We start from the raw sequence: 18531 nt of genomic DNA, 5'->3' as shown, positions 1-18531 counted from the left end.
GTTCACCAAACTGTAATGCTTGAAAACAGCAGGTACATGCGGTCTACAACCTCCACATACTGTCCGACGACAAATCAGAGGCTGGATATCAGCATGTTGGGGACACTCATTCTGTAGAACAGAAACCCCAATGCTGATTGAAACACTTGTTAGTTTTGTCCAGAAGGAGTTCTGAACAGCACATTAGACACCGCTCGTCTGATAAAAACCTTTGTTAAGTTGTGCCAATTCATACTCATTCACTACTGGAAAAATCCCCAAATAAGACTGTCTTTTACATTTAATCCCAACACGTCCCCATCTCATTTGAAATTGGAGGCACTGAAGCATGTCCCTGCTCAGGCACCCACATCCTGTCTGGGAAGCTATTCTAACCCAACACAAGTATGTGGGTCTCCAATTCACTACTGAAATCCAACATCATATGTCATCTCATACCACCCCTCACTTGCTATTGATCATTTGCATGCCAACATCACATACTAGCCCCAATCCAGAGCCATCTGTAGATACACCTCAGTAGTGACCTGCAAATAAGCAGTCACATCTGACCCACCCACGTTTACCCTTGGTAGTACGTGATAGAGGTCCGCATAGGAGTCCACTAAAACACGGCCCATACTAGCTCTGGTACCAGCCCCTGCCACACAGGGTAACAAGTCAGAGCGGCAGCTGGCAATGCAAAAGGAAGGGACCACTAAAGTTGAAAGTGATTTTTGCCAACACACTAACAAATGTTTAATAATACGTTTCAGCATGGGACAGTAAATCACCCCTCACCTAGTCCATGTCACGTTATGAAAACACACAACTGAACAAACATACCTACTGAGCACAGTGAACCAAGATACCATTTATTCTTGTCAAATTCAAATTCCCCTCCAATAGATTTAGAATGACTGGCTACCCCTGCAAGTAACAATAGCACCCAACAAACTAAATATGTTTAGTGTGCAATATATTTGTTTTGCATTGGATGGTCTTTGTGGTATCATCACTCACCCACTTCTGCACGGTGAACAGATGCTCTATCTGACAGGAGTCCTACTATTTGTTTGATAACCAAAGAACAGCCATAGAAGTACTGAACACACACTCACCATCCCTGACCAAGGAAGAGCTCACCTGTGCAGGGGGAGACTGGAGAGGGTTGTTTTCTAGTGCAATGATTTGTAGGTGCCGAAGATTGCGATAACACACTGGAATTGTGGTTATTTTATTGCAGGAACAATCTATTCGAACCAAAGGAAGCTCAGCAAGCTCTGCAAAAAACAATTGATTATCTCCTTCAGACAATTAATGATCACCGTAATATTTATTTTAAAGGTTTTATATAGCGCGGACATGACCCTATAGGGTATTAGAGCACTTTACAGATAAGTTGCGGAACCCGTAATGTAGACAATTATGGGAGAAAAGCAGCGATTTACACAAACATGTACGTACTGACATAGTAGAGGCAGGTATTAGGACCATAAAATTGCCAGTTAACAAAGTAAGCAGCGGTGCATGACAAGGAAGACAGAAGAACATGTGAGTAGAATAGAAGAAGAAGGAGGAGGAGCATGCCGTCGGCTTGGAGGTGCCACCAGATCACTCTGGTAAGACAAAAGCTTCTAACTTAACAACGTGCTCATCAGTGAAGCTTTCACTTCCTTTTAGAAGTAAAATGTTGATGAAATTTATCTAGTTTCCGCAGGTAGAGAGTTCCAGATTCTCGGGGCAATACCTGAGAAGGATCGATTGAACGTTTTCATTTTTTTAATTTCTCAGATATGAGCAGCAAGGTACTGAAGCTCCTTGAGGAACGCGCATGGCCTGACAGTTCTAGCTTATTTGCAAGGTACAAAGGAGTGTTCAAATGCAGTGCTTTATGAGTCACACATGCAAGTTTTAGTTGAATACTTGCCTCAAATGGAAGCCACTTTAGAGATTTCAAGTACGGGGAAATGTGGTTGGTTTTCTTAGAGCCTGTGATGAGCATAGCCGCAGAATTTAGTGATGCCTTCAGAGGGGCTAATCTGTATCTCGGTAGGCCGCAGAGGGTTGAACTTCCATATTCCAACTGTGAGATGACTAACGCTTGGCACAGCAGATTTGAAGTCATCCGGAGGAAGGGAGGGTTTTAGTTTCCTTAGGATGCCTAGTTGGAAGTTCGCTCCTTTGGTAGATGAGTTGTTGTGATCCTGTATGTTTAAGTTCTTATCCAGCACTATTCCCAAAGATTACGTAGAGTCTATAATGTGTGGAATGCAGTTGAGAGCGGAGAGATTTTTCACTCATTTTTATGCACGATGGGGGTTTGCTTGGGCGGTGAGATGAGGAATTCAGTTATGAGGGCGTTAATATTACGCTTCTAATCTTCAAGTAAATGACGAGACTTGGAAACATGTAAAGGAAAGGGAATCCTTGAATTATGACTAACATTTTCAGGTTTCAGGAATGTTGGTCTACTTTTCAGATCTCCAGGAGTGTCATGGTATACCAGTTAAAGAGTTCTTTTTTCAGAGTATTTTCAATTGAGGCGTTATTCTGGATTGAGGAAAATTATTTTGGAAAATAATTGGCTTTGAAGGCATCAACAGAGTAAAGGAAAATGTCTGATAATTGTAAGTGTATGCATAACGTACAGGAAGTGAGGTCAGAGAAGGCAGAAATAGAATTCACAAGTGACGAACTGTGCAAGCTGAAGCGTCAAATGTTTCTTTATCACTGCTAAATTGTAGAGAATTCAGCATTTTTCTATCTATCGGTGCATTTGACACATGAGAAACGACCCAACATCCTCAAACCCTTCACCAAACACAGATTATGTCAAGGGAAATATGGCAATACAATAGTTTTGATGGTATTTAAAGCAGATTTTCCTTTAGGGACAAGTATTGGATGAGTCTGCAAGACTACATTCTCATTCATCTGCAGAAAAGGCTATTCCACCATAGCCTTGAACATTATTAAGCTGAAGCAATAAAGTGATTACAATAAGAAGCCTTGATAACATGAAGAGTTTCAGAGCAGACGTTTGCATCAGTTCAGATTGAAGTTGGATATGTGGAGGGGGCACACAGTTCTGGTAGGCAGTGAGTGGTGGTGTTTGGCAGGTGGAATACGCTTAAAAGCACACAAGGGGACTTTTGAAGACTACTGTTCCTCTAAATATGTGGCTAATGCTGAATAAAAGCTCCAAATTGTAGAAGTAAATTGTATGCAACAAGCGGATGTAACCAGTACGTCTGCACTGGGGCTGTACACAGTGTTTTCAGTCTCCCTGCAGACAATTAACAAACGTTTCCAATAAGCCGAATAATAGATTCTGGCAGCCAGCGTCCTAGCCTCTTGCACAATGTCCAACATCTCTGATGGAGATTCAAAAGGCCAAGCTCCAAGACAACAGGAGCCAACCCATGTTCATGGACTTGATGGCTGACTTGGCCTTCTCCCACTGTCAGCAGGGCACAACACAAAGTCTTCTATTTGCTATCATCCCCTAACAAAGGAATTCTGTTCTTTTAAAGACAAATGAACACCCTGAAAGTTGACAGCAGTCAAACTGTGAAAAGGATTGTCATCATACAATCAGACAATGGGCAAACGTTTCTTAGTTACTTCAAAATTGTTGGAACTGTGAGCAGAGCAGAGCAAATTGGATTTAAACAAACCCATAGGAGCAACTGCAATGATGTTTTGAACCTTTATACCTTTCTCTTGAACAGCACCATGACTACAGCACACACAGAACCTGTGAAAAGGATGAGCAATTTGTTTTCTTCTTCTTTACCGGATATATGTCCCCAAGTCGTCTTTTTGGAGTCAATAACTTTAACAAATGTAATGGAAAGGGACTTCTTACTACCTTGAATTTTGGTTTGCCTCAGTTCTAGAGCAAACATTTGAAGAAGTAAAACATTGGTTAGGAGCTAGTGTCTGTTTAAGACACCTACCTAAGGCATTCAGACCTTGAAAGTGTAAACTGGCATACTGTGCGAGGCTGAGGAGCACACCAATGGCCACTAAGAACCCAGACTTACCTTCAGGCAAATGTTCTAAGTGATTCCTTCTGATGTTCAGGTCCCGCAGCGACTCTAAATGACCCACCTGAGGAGGCATTCTCTGAATTTCATTACAGCTCACATCCTGCAAGAAAAGACTGACATCAGCATGGACTATAAGTGTTCTCCAATTCTACAAGTCTCTTCATCTGGGCATTTTGTACTATGTTCTTCATTAATTAACAACAAAGGCGAACAGTTGCGTGAGGCATGGTAGGTGGAAAGGAGGACGATGAAGGATCATATGGGTTCCCAAAAAGTTAATAGTTAGCAAAAATCAGAAACTGTTGCTATATATTGCGTATACTGTTAGAATCGAGATGGAGTGGGAGTATGTATGTGAGGGTGTACTGTGTGAATGGGGAAAAAAGGTTTTAACATAACTTAATACATTGCTTTAGGAAAGAGGAAGAGATTTGTCAGGTCATCAGCAACTTGGTGTTGAGAGGAAGACCATAAGGCAACAATTGTCCGCCTTAGATGGCCACGGTGGGCATTTCCTCTTCCCACCATTTTTCATCTTCTTAGCAATATCCAGGGAAAAAAGACTTAAAAAATACAATCATAATAGAGAGTGTGCTCGTCATTCAAGGGAACAGCAATTACACTGAAGACTTGGCTTTTCAATCAATGAGAACGTGCTCTGATTGGTGCTGTAATCCTGAGTATTTGTTGCGCCTAGACACCTTAGGGTATTAGTTGCGCACTAAAAATTCCATAAATAAATAAATAAATAAATAAATACACATACGAGGACTTCAAGCTGGGTAAAATCCGGTCAGACAAAAGGTACGTCACCAACCCTGTCATCTGTCTGCACACATTATGACACAAATGGGAAACTGGCAGCTGACTGAACCTTTTTAACCTCAAAAACCAAATCCCCAAAACAGTAAAATACAGAAAAGGGACTTGCATATATTTTATGACACGTCAAAGGCATGGGACAGTTGTAACAGGTGCATAGCCTGGGTAAATATTTAACAAGTCAGAATTCACCTTTATAATCCAATTTTCTGGTAGTATGGGGGGTAGGGGGGGGGAGGGGCCAGATCAGAAAGCACTATATAGAATCAAACAAAGGAGGGCAGCTCTATTGCAATAGGATGGATAAACGGTCAAAAAAAGCAAATAATATAATATTAAAATACATTAAAAAAACGTAACTTTTCATTATAAGGCACAAAATTAAAATACTTAAGCAATCTTTCTGCTTCTGGGTACTTATTTTAATCTGAATACTGTTTTTAATAGGATTATCAAAACTTTATACATAGAAAATAAAACTACACTATTTGAAAAAGATTTTTAATTTTAAGCAAGTGTGTGCAATCAACTCCCAAATTGCCCTCAGTGCTAGCGAATGCATCCAAGACAACGTGGGCCCCACTCACAAAGCCTCCGCACACCTTAATGACATCCAGGTGCACAAGCAGTATCGTTAACAAGTGCCGATTCTCATTAATGATTCACAAAACATGAATCTGCACGCGTTACTGAACATACTCAGAGGTAGAACTGTACCAAGATAGCAACTAATTATGAGCAAATTTCTCTCTGGGATAGAGGTTATGGTTGGTGGGGCGGGCGGGCGGAGACAAAGAGGGGACTAGTGGAAGTTTGTTACACAGTGGTAAAATTGGTGGGGTTAAGACAGAAAAGGGTTTTTTCACGGTGACTAATAGTTCCCCAGAAAAGATAAAACGAAATCATGGATTACATCTAAGCATTCGTGACTACACAACCTCCTATGTTTCAGAGCATCATCTACCATGCCCATTGCCTCCGAGGCATGCCCTGCAATTTACAAACAACTAAAAGATTATGCAGAAAAGCTTTATTAGGGAGAACGACACTAGAGAATCCTACGAGAAAGAGAAGACCCTGCTGATGCCCCAAAGGATGTCCACGATACAATTACATGTTTTCGGTATCCTTTAGTTCCTTGAACAATCATGTGTGTCCATTTTCAATCAAAGTTCTGCATGTCTTTTCGAGAACCGTAATCACATAGCCGAGAGTACTTTGTATGGCAGCACCATCCAGGTCTGGCTCATCCTAGTTCACGCCGGATACCTATCCAGCCTTTGGATGACACATGGAAGTACGCAACCAAACGTCTTGAACGTGAATGGCTTCCTAATTACTCTGTACATGGTATTGGATTCTTACTTAAGAATTGCAGTGCCCTGAAAAAGCCCTAGTGTTGGGGTGAAACGTGTTGGCTGTGTCTTTATGCTATTGGATACTCAAGTGTGGAAACAAGAAAAACAAACAAATTATGACTTGCCTAACAAAAATGGGAATCATGGACTAACGAACATTGCATGGAAATTGGACTGATACGTAAACACATTTGATTTGAAAGTGTGCTGTCTCTCATCCTTTTGGATTAACTGTATTTTATTTGTGGTCATGTGGCAGCTGGTCATTCGAGGTGGGCAGCTCTGACAAATTGAAGTTTGTGAGTGACTAGAGTGGGTGGTGCAGTGAGTTATTTAGCCTACCTGTCACTATTGTCTCATAGTGACTGACAAGCAATAATGTACGGTAATACCGCATTTACATGGTACTTACTATCCTTTCTTCGGTGCTGAAGCACTTGCACACACAGGTAGCGAGTGCGTAACTGGAAAAGTTGTCTTAGTTTTCACCTATATGGGAAACATTTCATGTCACGTGTGAATGACAAGAGGTTCTCGCATCCTGTCTTGGGAAGCTGTGCTGAGCGGCGTGATGGATGAGGGGATATGAAAGAGGGAGAGACAGTTTATGGTTGCATTGCGCTGACAAATGTGATCAACTTTGTGGGTCCCATTAGTTTGTTCACAACTTCTTTATATTTTAAGTTCAAATGTATGTGCTCACCGCAGAAGAAAGTGGCCCCCTGTGAAATCTTATTGATCTGTAGGGAAGCTGACCCACATATGGTGAGGAGGGAGATTGATCTGCAATGATAGACTGGTTTAAAGTCATCCCTTATATGATTGCTATTAGAAGTTCTTAACATTAAGTGTCAAATAATGGCTAGAATATAAAGAAGCATTGGGCCCTGCAGCTGTGCAATACATCAGCGTCCATCAGGGGAAGGCAATGTATCACAGAACACTTTAGGAATTACATGCGTGTGCATGCGTGAACAAAGGTATCAATCAGTTAGTTATAGTGGTATGAATGATTATAAACCACCTACATGGGCCATCATATGATTGCATAGTTAGAAGAGGCAGATTGTGTAATTAAGTGTTGAACAATGAACACTGTGTTTGATACTGGAGGGTTACCAGTTTCTGTCAAGACACCGTCAACAGCTGGCCGAGGACACCGACTGCCATAGGCTCTGCATATGCTTGTCAAAATTTGCAGTTCCAGGCTGCTTGCCAGAGCTTGTAGTCTGGGAATTAGGTTAGAAAGAGCCAGGTTTTCACTCTTGTCCGAATTTCATGGGCTCCTTTATAATTTGTATTTGGTTTGGCAAGGAGTACTACAGTTTTCCTGCTTGCTTTAAGAATACATAACCTTCTATGAATTTCTTTTCATATGTAAGTACAATGATCAACGGTGCTAACCTGGAAGCAACATCCAGGGCCGTTTCTAGGTGTTTTGCCACCCTAGGCGAGAATTGAAAAATGCCGCCCCCTCCCTTTTACTACCATCACTCTCTACCCCGGTCATCCAGGTGTTGGGCAAGAGAGACCTGCTTTGGCGCCTTTCTATCTAGTCTGGACTGACAAATCCGTATTAAAGTAAATCATCTGTGTCAATTGTTGCGACTATGTAAGTGTTATTGCCCTGTTTTGAGGGTATTAACTAAGTTACGCTATCATGGGCTTGAGTTGGGAGAACAGTAGGGCTAGTGGCCTCTTCCACCTCCAATCACACCCAACACAGGCAGATACCCACAGGGCTTTAAGTGGTCCGGATCTCACCGCGTCTAAGCACCGGCAGTTTTTTAAAGGGGGCCTCAAAACGGGTCTCTATCGTGCTCTGTTTTGTGCCCGGGCACAGGTGGTCCATTTTTTCTGGACTGCAGTGTCAGCAGGCACATCGATGTACACTGCTCACACTGCTCCCTTCACACCAGTGGAGAAGTTATGGCATGACGTCATGCCAGGCGAACGCTGTAGGGGAAGGGAAAAAATCCTTTAAAGAGTGTCTGTTTCTCACTGGATTTCCCTTCTCTTTTTTTGAAACTCAGGAGCAGCAACATTGTTGTGGTGTCACCAGGGCTTTAAGTGTAAGCTTTTTCAATATTATATACTAGCCATAGGTGTTGATTACTTATCCTATACAACTAACAACCATTGACAAAGCAAATAATCCTGACTGGATGCAATGACAGAAACAGCAAAATACTAGCACACTATGCTAAACACAAATTTGTAGCTTACCTGTTTTAGGCCATGCCCTTAGTTACATTGGACACAGTTGTTATTCCATCCCACTTAAAGCCCTGCAGGGCACAAATAATGGGATGACTAATTGGCATATTTAATTCACAGTGACGTCATAGTAATGTAAATCCTCATAAGATTTCCCAGTTTTGAACCTGCCTATTTTACAAAATCACCCATTTAGCATGTTTTCACACACAAGTGAAAGGATCATTTTTTGTCTTTTTATAAATCACGTAAGCTTTGCACATTTCATTTTGAACTTGAGCACAGAAATGCCGGAAAGAGACGATTTATTTAAACAGATGTAAGGAACTAAACAGCGTTTGGAGGATAAATAAGATACGTTGTGTGTAGTTTCAACAGTCAAACTTGCTGTTAATTCATGTTTGTTTTCTGCTGTCGTACCTTATCCAGCGGCAAACGCTACGCATTTGCAGTTAACTTTGTCTTGGGTAAGGAGAGCAAAGCCTATAGCGGGTATGAGGGGGCTTCGAGCAGCTGCGTCCACCTCAGAGATGTATCCTGATAGCAGATCATGTTGTCGAGGTTGTTTTGTCCAGTGTAGTTGTACAATTCGCAGGATGCTACGTAGCATTGAATACACTGGACTGGGACTGGTACCTAGGTGAAATAAAGTCCTCAACAGTAACTGCCCACAAGCTCTGAGGGCAGAACCGTTAATCTTACATGTGGGGAAGAAGAGCGCCCAACCTGAGCCTGGGGTGTCAAATGGATGAAAATGCTTCTAGAAACCAGAATTGTAGCTTTTGGGGGAAAACAGTACCTGCACTTGGTCACGTGACTTGTTACCGGGTACCGAACACCAGAGGGAGGGCAGGACATCGACGGGATCGAAGCATTCTGCATGGGCAGTGGGCATTGCTGTACTGTAGCTTCATTAGATGCACTGCTGGCCTCGGAACACTGCTCTGCTTGGCACTTGGTACTGAAGTCTGCTGAGCTGGGTACTGCTACAGGAGCCTGCTGGGCTGGGGACACTACTGCCTCCGCAGGGCTAGGGGAACTGCTATACTGACATCTACTGAGCTGGCGGCGCTGTGCTGACTGACTTCTGCTGAGGCAAGGGCACTCCTATGCTAGGCACTTCTCGGTTAACAGCTCCGCTGTACTGGGCAGTGCTGGGTACACGCAACATTCCGCGACTGTCTCTAGCAATGTATGCAGATGTGACGTGACTGTCAGGAACAGTCTCTAGATGAGATGCCAGACTGTTTAGAGCTCTGTTTGGAGTAAGACTGCTTTGAGAGCTGTTTATGGATGAAGTGGTAGATTGTTTAGAGCTGCAGATGCAATATTGCGCGACTGCCTTTAGAGATGTATACAGAAAAGATGTAAGATTGACTAGAGAGCTGTTAGTAAAAGATTTGCGAGAGTGTATTTAGAGCTGCATACAGATTAGATGCAATAATCTATCTAGCGCTGTCCATGCAGAGATGTCACTGTCTAGAGAGCTCTAAATGGAATAATTGTTGGACTGTTTCTAGTGCTGTTTACAGATGGTGTGAAGCGTTACAATTATGAAAAAAAAGGAGATGCGCAAAATGCATTTTGCCAATGGTAGCCACCACATTTCACTCTAATCACAGTCTCTCCGGTAGCTGTATTCTAACGAGTACAGCACAAATAAAAGGGGTATACTTATATAACAAAAGTTCACACACACACATGTTTTTTGCCGCCCTCCCCCTTTTGCCGCCCTAGGCGGCCGCCTAGCCTGGCCTAATGGTAGAAACGGCCCTGGCAACATCCTGTTTTCTGAGTATTATACATAGAATGCTCCTTTTCCATGGGAGGCTCGGAGAAGGTTGTAGAATGCCTTAAACATTAGTCGCCACCTGTAAGTAGCCAGGGAATAGACTGCTGGTACAGTCCATCTTACAGACCATGAAAGTGAAGATAGATTACAGCTTCCGTCACTGTCCCAGGTATGGTAAAAATGGGTCTCCATGTTTTTTAACTGTGTAGCGGGTGTCCCTAGTGACCTCGCCGAAGTGGGATCAGGGACAGGTCGGAGTCCACGGTTACCCAGAGGTTCCTCACTTCTCTTGACATGGCTGACGGGGCATCAAGTTTTTTGTATGATAGTTCATATTAATCACGATACATACAGATTAATTAGACGGTCCAGAACTGTAATTAGGCCTATCATCAATATTAATTAACAGGTGTTCAGCAAATACATATGGGAAACAGCCTTTACAACAAGTTTTTTTTATCAAGTTGTGACTTTACCACGCATTTTTGAGCACACATGTTTTTATCGCGTGTATGTTTCTACAATGTGTGCCTTTAACACGCATTTAAGGCAAGTTGAGGGGTGTGGGGACTTTCCCCCGACAAATACATTCTTTATATATATATATACAAATAATACTGATTTTAGCCACAAACTCTCCACATCAGTGTTGGTGATATATGTTTCCCAGAGCAAGTGGGGGAGCAAGAATTCGCCATCAATTTCGTCTAACATGAGGTTATACCAATATGTAATCTCTTTTTTGAAAGGTGGTTTGTCAATCAGGTGGGTTACTAGATTACTTTCAGTGCCTATTTTAAACCTTTCCCTGCCTTGACTATAAGCCTGAGCCCAACTCTGGATTTGAAGGTATTTAAATCGTGAGAAACGAATTCCTATTATTGAACTCAAGGTCTCCCATGAAAGTAGAACTCCTTCAACAAACAGGTCCCCCCATGATGTAAGTCCGGCCTCTCTGACTGAAAGAGCTAGACTATCCAAGAGCCAAGACGGAGCGCCCGGAGAGTCCCACAGTGGGGCCCTACTATGATAGTAGTCCAGTTTGAGAGCACGTCTAAAATTGCCCCATGTTCTAGCTAGATCCCTCAAAACCTTTAGCTTAACCTTCTTAAAGTACTTAGGGTCACCAAACTTGGCATACGTTGTAAAAGCATAATCGCTGGGGGAAAAAAATGTAGGGTAAAAAATGTGCGGTTAAAGCATGCGCTGTATTTCCCTGTGTTGTGCCATCGTGCAACCATACATATTATAACATATACACAGAGGCTAAAAATGACAACTATTCCGAAGTGCGGCTATCTAGTTAGGTGCTTAACGACACCAAGATATCTTTCGTTCTAGAGCAGTGGTTCTTAACCTGTGGTCCAGGGACCCCCGGGGTCCTCAAAGCCTACTCAATGGGTTCGCACCTGCTGAGAAAATGAAATATTAACAAATTAATAAAGCCTATATAAATAAAGATGCAAAATGTAGAACTGGAAATTGGTAACATTCAGTAAATGTGAAGAAATGTGAAATTAGAGCCTAAAAATTAAGTTAGTATCCTCAGATTGATTCATGGGAGCAGTGCAAGTGCATCAAACAGAATATTCAACGTTCCCATTCAAATTTAGATCTTTTTATATTTGTTTGTGAATCAAATAAAATATTTTATCATTTGTAGGTTTGTTTGATTAATACTTGCTTCTGGACTTTTTATGAATTGTTTTGTTGTTCAAATTATCGAAAATACTTTGGTTGGGCTCCCCGGCTTCCAGTAATTTGTCAGGTGGGTTCCCTGGATTCCAATAATGATTCAGCGGGCCCCCAGGTTCCAGTAATGATTAAGTATGGGTCCACCAAATTCAAAATGTTAAGAACTGGTGTAGGGTAAGCTGATATAGCTACGCTAAAATTATCTTAAAGTGTATTGCAGTATGTTAAGACTTTAATCTAATAGTCTAGGGGGCCTCTGCCCCACCGCATAGCAGTTCATACTTTAGCCAAAAGTAGTACAAGTGCTGCATATTTACGTGTGGACACATATATTCTAAACATTTAGTAGTAGACCTGGGGGGGGTTATTTATTTCCATCATTTTATAAATTCTGAAAATACATTGTTCCAAAATGCCTGTGTTCCAGGACATTCCCATAGTAAGTGTATGGAATCCACTGCTTCCTCCTAGCAGTGCAATTAGCAGGAATTGAGCGTAGTCAATATTTATATAGGTTTAGCGGGGTATAATTAATCTCTACGTGAATTTAAATTGTACAAGTCTACTCCTTGTGTTAATTGAGACAGTTTTACTTGCTAATTGAATAGCCACTGCTTCTGTAATCCCAGTGTCCATATCAGATTGCCGTTGTGTGTTGAGATTTTGTGGACACCAGTGGCTTGTAAATCCAGGACACGGCATAAACACGCAAAATAATGTGGAGTGAGCTTGTGTTGCGTATTAGATGGGTCAGTACCTGAAATCGCGCCGGCTCTATAGGAAATTCAGTAAGTTGTGATCATAGAGTATTTACAATCCTCCAACGAAGAAACGCCTATAGGACCATTGAATTCGGATTTGAGCCCACGACTCCATCACAGGTACCAGAGACCTATGGATAATTTTTCCATTCATATACTTGTATTTTTCTCCAGACACACAGGGCGTCGTGCACAATATTCGAGTTTTGCCTCAGAAGCATATAGTAACCCCTCATCACAGTGCCTCAACAGTCAATGACAGGTGTACACAAGGGCTTCGATTGAGATATGTAGTTAATTTTCCTGAGCAGACATAACTAGCCTGCTGCTAATGAGGAAGAGCCTGCAGCATCTTAACTAGCTATACCTATGGGAGTGTATGTGAAGGATAAATCCAATTGTGAGTGAATTGACCCTCAGCTATATGATAATATCTCTCCAAGTACAGGGCCGCAAAGCCACCCTGTGCGTTTAGGTGTATAAATGTGGACCATGTAATCCTGGGCTGCTTTCCTGCCCAAGCTAGTTTAATCATAAGTTGCTGTAAATTACTGAATAATGTTTGAGTTAAAGCAATAGGTATATTCAAAAAGTAGTACAGGAGTGGTGGCAAAATCACCATGTTCATAACCGCGAGTCTATCCTTCAAAGATAAAGGAAGTCTGATCCTTCTGTGCACATTCTTCGATAATTTAGTTCCATTTCACAATTGCTATTAAAAACAACCGCTGGTTAACTGTACACCTTAATGCCTAGACAGCGGACTGGTTTAGTTGTCCTTACCCAGGGAGATTCTGATGTACAGGACACAGTAGCATCTGACAATGGAATAAGTTGAGATTTAGCCCAGTTTATCATCAGGCCTGACCGGCCATAAAAACTACCAATTTCATACAATATCAATGTGAGATTTGTGTCTGGCTCTCTAATATATAGCAGGTGGTCACCTGCACATGCTATCATTATCAGTCTGTAACATTAGTCCTCTTTGAGCGTATCGTTCTATAATCGCAGAGGCAAGAGGTTCAGCCACAAGGCATAACGAGGGAGAGCGGGCATCCTTGATAATGCCTCTGCTTATTTTAATGGGTTCAGTTATGAGACTATTGACTCAGATAAAGTATTTTTTGCTAATTTAAGGAATAATCCCAAGGTTCCAAAATTCTTCAAGACCACAACAAACTTCTGTTCCACAGAGTCAAATGCCTTTTTGACATCTGAAAAGGCAGTTGCAGCTGGGTGTTTGGCTCTAATAGATCAATTGTGCCAAAAAAGGTCCCAGGATTAATGGCTGTCGTGCACCCGGGAATGAATCTTGAATGCTCAGGTAGCACCACATAAGGCATGAATGTGGTTAAGACTATTTGCTCAAATTTACGCAAATGTTGTGTTTCCCCCATATTCAGGCATGAGAGTGGTTGAAAGGATAATATAAACTCATTGACGTATATGGTTCTAGAATTGTTAATATGAAAACGTCCAGCATGGTAAGGGGGAGGCAGCCCTTATTCACAATTGTTTTGAAGAGTGTCAATGACCGGCGTCAAGTCTTGCGCATATTTTCATTTATAAAAGTCCGTAATAAGGCTGTGCAAGTCAGGGGAACAACTGCTTGGCATAATTTTAACCACTAGTTTAATCTTCAGGTGTGAGCAGGCCAGTAGATGTTCTCTGTGGTAATTTTCAAGCAATGCCATGCTTGCTAATCGCTCAGCTATGTAAGAGGAGTCATAAAAGGGTTGTTTTGGGAGGACTATATACATGTAATTATACCCTCAGTCCATTTGGGGAACACCAGTTTAGCAAGCATTCTGCTGGGGTGACTGCCTTTGCCATAGATTCTGGCAACTGCATATATTCCCACGTGCTCTGCTTCCCTCTCTGCAGTCAGCTTCCCTCTCTGCAAAGTCATAGAAGTCGCAAACTTTGGCCTGTATTCAATTCAATGTTTGTTCATCTCGAATCTGCTAATGTGATTATTACAATAAGCCTATTTCTTTTACTAGATGGGTCAGTCTAAGGCGTAGGGATGGAACATGTGTGGCTATTCTAACACCCCGTATATAGGCCTTAACTGCTTCCCATATTGTCACAAAGTGCTCAACTGTTCCCATGGTGATTAGAAAATATTCTATAATAGCTCCCGCAATTTCTGATCTGAACACTGAATCCAGTTCAGACTCTGAAGGGAATATCCATGAAAAGTTGGGGGGTATAGGGAGGGAGAGGGGGTAAATTGATGGTCTGGGATATCTACATCCACTATCACTTGCGAGTGATGAACAAGTTACTTACCTTCGGTAACGATATATCTGTAAGAAACAGTAGTTAGTATTAGATTCCTTACCTTAGAATATCCCCAGGCGTCAGTCTGGATCCGGAAACTTTTGCGTAGCAGTACCCCTGCGCGTCGGTAGGCGTCGTCTGCAGGCGTCCCCTGCGGCTCCGCGTCGTCGGCGTCGTGATGACGTCGCTGGAGTATATAGACGCCGCCTCCGCGCGCTGACGTCAGTTCTTTGCACACAGCTTTTCCGTGCCAGAACACGCAGAGCCATGTGAGAACTAACACTGGTGCCATGTGAAACTAGGGCCCTGAAAGGGATGTCCTTAACCCTAGGTATCAGTTCGCAGAACGGGGAGGATGGGTGGGGCGGTAAGGAATCTAATCCTAACTACTGTTTCTTACAGATATATCGTTACCGAAGGTAAGTAACTTGTTCATCTGAAAGAAACAGGTTAGTATTAGATTCCTTACCTTAGAATAGATACCCCAGCAATACCAACCCCGGTGGTGGGTCTGCGAACCAATACAAACCTACACCAGAAAGTCCTGGAGGACCGAACGGCCAAAGAAGCCATCCCTCCGGACTTGACTGTCCAGGCAGTAGTGCCTCACAAAGGTGTGCAGCGAAGCCCACGTAGCCGCCTGGCAAATGTCCTGCAAAGGGACTCCCCGGCCCGGGGCAGTAGTAGCCGCCGTGGCCCGAGTGGCATGGGCCCTCAGCACAACAGGAGGCTCCTTCCGAGCCAAAGAGTAGCATGCTTTGATGCACAGGACGACCCATCGAGAAATGGTTCGTTTCTGTACCGCCCTTCCCTTCTTCTCACCCACGTAGCCAACAAACAGTTGGTCATCCACCCGGAACTGGCGTGTGCGATCCATATAAAATGAAAGCGCACGTTTTGGGTCCAGACGATGGAGCCGCTCCTCATCTTTTGAAGGATGCGGAGGCGGGAAGAAGGAAGGCAAGGTGATGGACTGCCCGATGTGAAAAGCAGAAACTACTTTGGGCAGGAAAGAAGGTCTAGTTCTAAGAACCACCTTGTCAGGATGAACGGACAAGAAAGGAGGTTTCACAGAAAGAGCCTGGAGCTCACTCACTCTCCTGGCAGAGGTGATGGCAACCAGGAAGGCCGTCTTTAAAGTGAGAAGACGGAGAGGACAGGAATGAAGCGGCTCAAAGGGAGCGCACATCAAGAAGGTCAGAACCAGGTTCAAGTCCCACTGAGGCATCACGAACGGAACAGGACGAAACATGTGCGTGATGCCTTTCAAGAATCTCAGTACAATAGGGGACTTGAACAAAGATGGCTGATCAGGTAGCCTTAAGAAGGCGGAAAGGGCAGAAAGGTAGCCCTTGATAGTGCCCAGAGCAGAGCCCTGCTGGGCAAGAGAAAGAAGGAAGAGGAGAACTTCAGAAAGGGGAGCAGAGAGAGGATCCACAGCCTTTGCTGTGCACCATGCCACAAATCTGTTCCACCGGCAGGCGTATACCGACTTCGTGGAGGGACGCCTGGCTGCCAGAATCACATCACAGACTTCAGGAGGCAAGTCAAATGGCCTCAACTGTCGCCGCTCAATCTCCAAGCATGGAGGTGGAGACTGGACAGGTTCGGGTGGAGGACCGTCCCCTGCTGCTGCGACAGAAGGTCCTCCTGAAGGGGCAGGCGGATCGAGGGACCTGCTGAGTAGCTCGGGATACCAGTACCTTCGAGCCCAGTCCGGAGCCACAAGGATAACTTGGGCCCGGTCGCGCCTGATCTTCTTCAGCACTCTGGGCAGAAGTGGTATAGGCGGAAAGGCGTACAATAGACCGCAACTCCACTCACGCCGAAAGGCGTCTCCGAGCGAGTGCCGTCTTGGAAACTCCAACGCGCAGAACTGACGACATTGCGCGTTCTCTTCTGTGGCAAATAGATCTAACCAAGGCTCTCCCCATTGCAGAAAGAGGCCTTTCGCCACGTCCGAGTTCAGACGCCATTCGTGATCCACCGAGCACCGACGGCTGAGTTCGTCCGCCCTGGCGTTCAGAGAACCTGCCAGGTGTTGAACCGTCAGTCACGCCCTGACGTTCCAGCCATTGCCAGAGACGCAGGGCCTCCTGGCAAAGGGACCACGACCCCACTCCGCCCTGTTTGTTGCAGTACCACATGGCGGTGGTGTTGTCCGTGAACACCTGCACTACACTCCCGTTGACAAAGGGGAGGAATGCCTTCAGTGCTAGGCGAATCGCCCGCAGCTCCAACATGTTGATATGGAGCCGGGACTCCGCCGGAGACCAGATGCCTCTGATCTCCGCCTCTCCCAAGTGGCCTCCCCAGCCCTGGAGGGACGCGTCCGTCACAACTACGTGCTCCGGTTGGGGAAGGGAGAGGGATCTGCCCCTGACCCAATCGCAGTCCGTAAGCCACCACTGCAACTGTCTCGCAGTGCCCTCCGAGATCAGGATGTGGTCGGATAGGTTGCCCTGATGCTGGGCCCACTGAAACTTCAGGTCCCACTGCAGAGCCCGCATCCGCCACCTGGCGTGATGCACCAGAAGGATGCAGGAGGCCATCAGCCCCAGAAGCCGCAGCGTCAACCTGACCGAGACCCGGGATAACGGCTGAAAGATGGGAATCAAAGCCTGAATATCCCGGACCCGCCGTTCCGGAGGATAAACCCGAAACTGCGCCGAGTCGAGAACCGCTCCGATGAAAAGGAGCTGTTGAGAGGGGCACAGGTGTGATTTCGGCACGTTGATGGAAAACCCCAGCTCGTGCAGGAGGTCTGCCGTCACCTGGAGGTGGTGGACGACTGTCTGGGGCGAGCCCGCCTTCAACAACCAGTCGTCGAGGTAGGGGAAGACTGAAACCCCTAACCGGCGCAGATGAGCTGCGACCACCGCCATCACTTTCGTGAACACCCGTGGGGCGCTGGTAAGGCCGAATGGGAGCACGATAAACTGAAAGTGCTCGTGGCCTACCGTGAACCGCAGGTAATGCCGGTGGGCCGGCAGGACGGGGATGTGAAAATACGCATCCTGCAAGTCCAACGCTACCATCCAGTCTTGCGGGTCTAGAGCAGCCAAGACCTGAGCCAAAGTCAACATCTTGAACTTCTCCTTCCGGAGGAAGCCGTTGACGTTCCGTAGATCCAAGATAGGACGCAGGCCCCCCTTGTCCTTCTTGGGCACCAGAAAGTAGTTGGAGTAGCAACCACACCCTACTTCTGGCCCAGGAACGCGCTCGATGGCCCCCTTGGCCAAGAGGGCCGTAACTTCCTCCTGCAGAAGTGTCAAGTGGTCCCCCGACACACGGTGGTTCTGCGGTGGCATGGCTGGAGGAGTGGCCTCGAAGGGGAGGGAGTAGCCCCTTCGGACGAGCTGCAGCACCCACCTGTCCGAGGTGATAGTGCGCCAGCGGGAGTGGTGATGGCGAACCCTGCCACCCACTGGCGTCACATGGGCCCGAAAGCCCGGACTAGGAGGATTTGGAGGCTGCTGCGGGGGGAGGTGTGGCCTGACCTCGCCGCTGTCCCCGACCGCCACCACGGCGGAATCCACGGCCGCCACCGCGTTGAGAAGTGTTCT

The 18531-nt window shown here is 44.9% G+C and overlaps 1 protein-coding gene across 8 annotated transcripts in view; it reads right to left on the bottom strand.

The window, feature by feature from the left end:
* The window catches only part of LRCH3 (leucine rich repeats and calponin homology domain containing 3), a 366756-nt gene that overhangs the window by 176524 nt on the left and 171701 nt on the right, over positions 1–18531 (bottom strand). For all 8 annotated transcript variants that reach the window (XM_078665641.1, XM_078665636.1, XM_078665637.1 and 5 more), the window contains exons 4-5: positions 4029–4134; positions 1126–1262 (exon numbers count right to left, since the gene is read on the bottom strand). In XM_078665641.1, the coding sequence (XP_078521767.1) occupies positions 1126–1262; positions 4029–4134 (243 nt within the window). The remainder of the gene's footprint in view (positions 1–1125; positions 1263–4028; positions 4135–18531) is intronic.

This window comes from Lissotriton helveticus, chromosome 11 (assembly GCF_964261635.1).
Source record: "Lissotriton helveticus chromosome 11, aLisHel1.1, whole genome shotgun sequence".
NCBI lineage: Eukaryota > Metazoa > Chordata > Amphibia > Caudata > Salamandridae > Lissotriton > Lissotriton helveticus.
The sequence above is the reverse complement of the archived record's forward strand: the minus strand, read 5'-3'. Positions and strand labels throughout refer to the sequence as shown.